Consider the following 7,524-nt stretch of genomic DNA (forward strand, 5'->3'; position numbering starts at 1 on the left):
ACAACCAAAGTATGCCAAAGAGCATCTCTGAATGCTTACAATGTTCAGTACAGGACCACACCGGGTACCCCTCCTGTCAGCAAAGAACAGGAATCTGAGAGTGGCCAGGTCCGATAAGTCTTGCTTTCTACTAAAAAATTTGGATGGTGAGATCAAAATTTAGCAGAAAATTTATGAATCCATCCTGCTATGAATCAATGGTTCAGTCCTCTACTGGTGGGGTAGTGGATATTTTCTTGGGACATTTTGGTCCCCTTAATACATTTACATTTAGGCATTTGGCAGACGCCCTTATCCACAGAGACTTACATTTTCTCTCATTACACATCTGAGCAGTTGAGGGTTAAGGGCCGCGCTCAAGGGCCCAACAGTGGCAACCTGGTGGTCGTGGGGTTTGAACCTGAGACCTTCCGAACTATAGTCCAAAGCCTTAACCACTGAGCTACCCCTGGCCGAATCTAGGCATTGGTTAAATGCCACAGCCTACCTAAATATTGTTGTTGACCATGTCTATCCCTTTTTAACCATAGGATAAAATGCCAGAAATCACAAAAATTGCTTCCTTGAACATGACAATGGGTTTAGTGTACTCAAGTGGTCTCAATAGTCACCATAATTCAATCCTTTGGAGTGTTTTTGATCAGAGGATTCACATCATAGATGTAAAGCAAACATATCTGTAGTTGACATGTAAATATGGGCCAAAATCTTTAAGGAATGTTTCCAGGATCTGGTTGAATCTATGCCACAAAAATTTAGGCAGTTCTGAAGACAAAAGTGGGTCTAACCCAATAGTAGTAAGGTTCTAATTAAGTGCCTGATCAGTGTATAATCCAGGCTATCCATTCTTTTGACTGTGTAAAGCTGCTTTGGGACAGTGACAATTGTTAAAAGCGCTATACAAATAAAATTGAAATTAAATTAAATAGTGATAATGATGGTGATGATGGAAATGACAATAATGATGATGATGATGGAAATGACAATAATGATGATGGTGACGATGATGTTGGAGATGATGATGATGATGATGGTGATGATGATGATGATGATGATGGTGATATTGATGGTGGTGATGTTGATGGTGGTCGTGGGGATGATGATGATGGTGATGATGGAGATAACATGCATGGATAGACAGGTGGAGATTTAGAGTGGCGTGAGGGTGCCATTACTTTTTCATTATATTAATTAATTAATTTATTTTATTGAACAAAAAGCAGGACATTCAAAAAGAGGTAAAATAGGAGGCAAATACTTTTTTATAATATGCTTTATCTCCCTCACTTTTATTTAACTCTAAGTGTGTGTATGTGTGTGTGTGTGTGTGTGTGTGTGTGTGTGTGTGTGTGTTTGTCTAGTACCATGTTGTTCCTCTAAACCACTTCATCTCACTTTACATAATGCATATTTTCATTGTTCTTCTCTCTCATTCACACACACTCTCTCTCTCTCTCCTTCAAACACACACACACTCACATACACACAATCACTTTCTCTCTCTCACACACATTCACTCAGTCACACACACTTACAGACACACACTCACTCTCTTTCACATACACACACTCACATACACACATTCAGTCACACTCACACACACACATTCACTCACTCACACACACACATTCACTCACTCACACAAACACACACATTCACTCACACACACACACTCACTCAGTGGTGTCTCAGATGGTTTGTCACTGGTGGTGTGTGAGACACACTCTGATAACCCATAAGTCTCTGCGCTGCTGTATCCATGGTAACCTGAGGAGGAGCAGAGTGTGAATAAGAGCTGAATGTAGCGACACTGCCGCCGTGTGGCCGAGAGCAGAACTACAGAGCAGCAGTGTAGCTCGGTCTATACACACACACACACATTAAACAGAATCACAGAACCACACACAACCACACACACTCTCTCTCTTTCTCCCTCTCTCTCTCTATATACACAAACACACACACACACACACACACACTGCAGTAACATTAGTATTGTGGCTCATGAGTGTAATGTAATGTGTGTACAGCAAACAGGCAACCATTTGTTTCTTAAAACCTTTATTTAAAAGTGCAGACAGGTGTGTGTGTGTGTGTGTGTGTGTGTGTGTGTGTGTGTGTGTGTGCCCGCCCTGTGATGTATTGGCACCCTGTCCAGGGTGTATCCTGTCTCGTGCCCTAAGTCTCCTGGGATAGGCTCCGCTCTGTGGTGGAGTGAGGGTAGGTGTAGGGGGCGACCCACATGTGAGGCCGCGCTCCTCCTGATCACCACTAGAAGGCACTGTAATACTGACTCACACTCGCGCACTGTCATTAAACAGTCACTGTCACACTCGAGTGTAAAGTCTCATTCTGACTCCTGCTAAAGTCAAGTCCTAGTCATGTGACTCGAGTCCACACCGCTAAGAACATTCTCAGGGTTTAACACACATACATGTCTGCTTAACCACACCCCTCATCCCAACTCCACCCCTTATACTGACTCCACCCCCACACTGACACCACACCCTATCCGGTTTATAATAATAATAATGTAAATAAAGTTTAAAATGCAGAAGATACATTAAAGTAAAGCTCTCACCACACCCCTCACCTCAACCTAACTCCTCCCACCTCCTGACTCCGCCTCCTAACTCTAGCCTCTTTTTACATGACCAGGACAGTGTTTGTGTAACGCTGGTAAACTTTAGATCAGATTTCTGATATCAGATTTGTAAAGGTAACTGTGTTTATCATACTAACTATCACACTGTAAAACTTTTGACTGATTGATTGATAAATGAACTGAAGTGCTCTTTGATCATCAGCCTGTGGCCTCCTGAGCCTCAGCGCTCTCACACTCTCACTGCTTTTTCTCCTCCACCTTCTTGATCAGCTCCCCTTTGTGATATTTTTGTCCGATCCCGTAAGGCACGTGTGCGGCGATGGTGCCGAGTTCCGTCGCTCCCTCCACATGGAACATCTGATCGTCAAAGAAGATGTGTGGTCTGATCTTCTCCAGGAGAGGACCTTTGGGAGCCCCGGCGAGGAACAGCGCCTCGTCGATCTCCAGTCCCCAGCTGCGCAGAGTTTTTAACACCCGAGCCCCGGAACTGGCCGCGCTGCGCGCCGTCACCAGGAAGGTGCGGATGGGACAGTTCAGACGCTCGTTTTTAGAGTAGAACTTCCTCTGCAGTTTCCCCAACGCCTCCAGGAAGCACTTCAGAGGACCCTGTGGAACAGGTGGAGAAATGTTACAGTCATCCAGCAGATGATCTGCTCACGTCTCACTCACACACACCACTTAGAGGTTTTACTGGAATCAAACCTGAGCTAGGGGTGTGTTCACATTCGCCTTCTCATGCTCAAAGAACTCATCGAGTCCCTGCTGTTTAACGATGATCTCCGACTCGTCTGAGAAGAGCACGGCGTCTCCGTCGAACGCCACCCTGAGCTGCGTCTCACTCAGCTCCATTTTCTTATCCGGAGTGAACAGCGTGGCTGCGGCGATGCCTGAGGACACAGACATAAGTACTGCACATTCAAGTAGAACAGACGCACTACAGGGCCAAAAGTATGTGCACCCCAACCATCAGTCCCCTACGTCCCGTTCCAGATTCATCTCCATGTCTTGGCTGTTATAAAGCGCTCCACCGTCCTGTGAAGGCTGGACGCTGGACGCTGGAGTGACGGTGTGGCGGTTTGTGTTGTTTTAGTGCGGGGGCGAAGGGGGATGTTCACACACTCTACAAGAGCATTAGTGAGCGCAGGCGCTGGAATGTTAGAATGTAGAGGTCAGGGGTCAGGACACTCGAGAACCATATATGGGTGTGATAACCGGGGGTGCACATACTTTTGACTACATGGTGAAAATAGTTAGTAACTTAGACGCCGCTTTACTGAACAGATTAATATGCAAATATACACAGGGGTAACATGCACAGTAAACACGTGATTGGTCATGTGATCAGGTCATGTGCCCAATTATGTGATTATGTGATTGGTCATGTGACTGGTCCTGTTATCATGTGATTGGTAATATGATTGGTCCTGTGATTGGCTGGATTATTAATTATGCAATTATGTGACTGGTCATGTGACTGGTCATGTACTTGATCCTGTGATCATGTGATTGGTCCTGTGATCATGTGATTGGTCCTGTAATTAATTATGTAATCATGTGATTATCCATGTGATTGGTCAAGATCATGTGACTGGTGTCTCTCTCAGGTCCTCACCCTCCTCGATGGCCTCCTTCACTTTCCCCGAGTCTTTGGACAGGTACAGGTTTGTCAGGTACGCCTTCAGGTAACCCACTGGACTCTTACCTCCCGTCATGCAAAACCTCTCGATCAGCAGATCTGTTCATACACACACACACACACACACACACACACATTCTTCATTATATATTTTATATACTTTATTATAACCTATATGTATTTGATATATTTGTGATTTAACAGCTCTGACTCATTAAAGCCTGTTATAACTGCAGTCATTAACACTATTATAATGATGATGTCGTCCTGTACCGTAGTGATTGATGCTGTTGATTAGCCGCACCCCCACCTGGGCGTGGTTATTAGTCATTAGTACGATATCGAAAAGCTCCTCGCTGTCAGGGTAGAGCTCCCTCAGACGAGTGTTCACCGTCATCAGAGCCTGCAGGACCCGGCACGACCACACCCATCAGACACAACAAAAATAATAATAATAATAATAATAATAATAATAATAAGTTATGGCAATGTGCGGGTCATGACACACACACACACACACACCTTAACAAAGGGGAAGGCTGCTCCGGGTTTGAGCGGCTCGTTCTCGTGTTTTTCGTTGTAGCTGACGTACTGCTCCATGCCCTGCTCCTCGTAGATCTTTCTCTCCTCCACCATGTCGAACAGAGTCCGCGACGAAACGGCGATCGTGATCGCATTGCTGGGCTTCGGCTTTGGAACACACACACACACACACACAAACTCAAAATGCTATAAGGGTATAAACACACATACGTAACTGCATGTGAAGTAAATCATACACACTCATCACCAGGCAGTCTTAAGGAAACGTGGGAGATTTTCATTCCCCAGGTGGTGGATTGTGTCGGTTTGATCTGGCAACCCGGGGTTACATTACACATCACCTGTAGAATCTCATGAGAATATCAGGTAGGATCAGATGGGCGTGGCTCTCTCCCTCCCCGCCGTGTGAATAAAGGCACGAGGAACATTCGCATTAGAATGCGGTGTGTCTAACCCACGGCGGTTTTATGGACTCGCATCTGAAGAGCGTTTATGGAAATAAAGAGAGATAATAAGTGATAAACAGCTCCACAGACACAGGAGCGAGCTGCAGGTGTGTGTTCAGAATGTATCATGTGATAAACTCCTGCTCTCTCATTTCCTCATTACTGATTATTTAAAGATAAAACTCTAATGTTGTCATCACACTGCTTGGAGACAGACTGCACTGTGTCTTTAAACTGACGAGTGTCTTTAAACCAGACGCATCCGATCAGCCCGGATCAGACATCAATCTGGACTCATCAGGTCACGTGACCTTTTTCTCTTTATGCTCTCACCAAACTGTGATGTTTTTACTTTCACTATTAAACATCACTCTGAGTTCTACTGTTGTATGATGTCACTGAGTGTGTAAGTGATCTCTATCACACTCATTCAGGATGTTTTTGATCACATTTCTTCCTCCATGATGATGATGATGATGATGATGACGATCATCTCTGATCCAAACCTCCAGGGATTAATAGTGAGTTTATAGTCTTAACCCAATGTCAGTAGTTTCATCAATCTCCTAGTTGTTTCCTTGATGAAGGTCAGTAATTTGACTCTTCTGGAACAGAGGGCCATCTTAGCCCCGCCCACAGGTGTGAGGCACGATGAAGCTCCTCACTGCCTCAGTTAGGGTTAAATCACATGTTACAGCTGAACTGTATTAATCACTGCAGTAATGATCTAACAGAGGACTCAGAACGATCAGCTTAGTTACAACAGGCAGTGTGTGTGTGTGTGTGTGTGTGTGTGTGTGTATCATGTGTTATTGTGTTCATTTGGTTTATTTATTTTATTCAACTACCTTCCTCTGCCTACACACTATATTATTATCATCATCATCATCATTATTATTATTATCGTTATAGCATGATTAGATCAGAATCAGAAAACTTTATTGATCCTGCAGGAAATTGCTCATGTAATGACTGCCATAACACACACAGATCAAATCCATCACACAGCTGCATCACATCATTTAATACTCCATGTTACACACACACACACACACACACACACACCAGAACTTTATCTTCATACACACTCTTACATCGCACATTCTGTATTATTATATATTTTATATACTTATTCATATACACACTTCTATTTTAACTGTAAATCTAAACATCTGTAAACTTTAAGTAACTTTTCATATTCATTCTGTTTCATCTCTACTTTATAGGTGTGTGTGTGTGTGTGTGTGTGTGTGTGTGTGTGTGACTCATCTCTCCGGAATTTCCTGGTTATACAGGAAAAGTTCTCCGGTTTAAAAGTGTGTGTGTGTGTGTGTGTGTGTGTGAATTATAATACACACGCAGTGTGAAGAGTGTTACATGTTACAGGAATGAGGATACTGGGTGTGTTTCCTCTCTCTCACACACACACACACACACACACCCCTCTACACACCGCGGACACACACACACACACACACCACACCCCTCTACACACCGCGGACACACACACTGCACTAAATAAAATAAAGCCCGGAGTGTGTGTGAGACGGGGAGTAAAAGTGTGTAAAAATGTGTGTGTGTGCGTGCGTGCGGGTGTGTGTGTGTGTGTGTGTATATGTTCAATTCAATTTTATTTGTATAGCGCTTTTAACGATTTACATCATCACAAAGCAGCTTTACACAATCAAAAGAGTGTGTGAGTGTGTGTATGTGTGTGTGTGTGAGTGTGTGTGTGTGTGTGTGTGTGAGTGTGTGTATGTGTGTGTGAGTGTGTGTATGTGTGTGTGAGTGTGTGTATGTGTGTGTGAGTGTGTGTGTGTGTACTCACAGGTCTGGGTTTTCGACTCCTCAGGTTGTTGAACGCTGCCTTGGCCGCCTCCCAGTCCGGCTCGTCTTCATCTCCCACCTTCACCTTCACCTCCCTCACACTCATCATCACCACACACACACACACCGCCGGCACAGACTCACTTCCCCCAGAGAGAGTGTGTGTGAGAGAGAGAGAGAGAGAGAGAGAGAGTGTGTGTGTGTGTGTGTGTGAGAGAGAGAGAGTCAGGAAGTAGCAGCGCCTTGTGTCGAATCTGCGGCTCTGAATCTCCAGACTGACTGGAACTGTTACCACACACACACACACCCTCAGTAACACACACATACACATACACACCCACACTCTCAGTAACACACACATACACATACACACACACACTCTCAGTAACACACACATACACATACACACACACACTCTCAGTAACACACACACAGTAACTACTGTATAACTAACACACACACACACA

The 7,524-nt window shown here is 44.4% G+C and overlaps 1 protein-coding gene across 1 annotated transcript; it reads right to left on the bottom strand.

Annotated features, from left to right (window-relative positions):
• Window positions 1-2,057: 2,057 nt before the first annotated feature.
• Window positions 2,058-7,300, bottom strand: nt5c1bb (5'-nucleotidase, cytosolic IB b). The gene is made up of 6 exons (XM_053488609.1): window positions 7,059-7,300; window positions 4,764-4,931; window positions 4,515-4,644; window positions 4,218-4,340; window positions 3,308-3,492; window positions 2,058-3,211 (listed from the first exon to the last, which is right to left on the bottom strand). Exons 1-6 carry the CDS (start codon window positions 7,164-7,166, stop codon window positions 2,843-2,845), a joined length of 1,083 nt encoding a protein of 360 aa, XP_053344584.1. The 5' UTR covers window positions 7,167-7,300; the 3' UTR covers window positions 2,058-2,842.
• Between the last annotated feature and the right edge of the window lie 224 nt (window positions 7,301-7,524).

This window comes from Clarias gariepinus, chromosome 27 (assembly GCF_024256425.1).
Source record: "Clarias gariepinus isolate MV-2021 ecotype Netherlands chromosome 27, CGAR_prim_01v2, whole genome shotgun sequence".
Lineage (NCBI taxonomy): Eukaryota > Metazoa > Chordata > Actinopteri > Siluriformes > Clariidae > Clarias > Clarias gariepinus.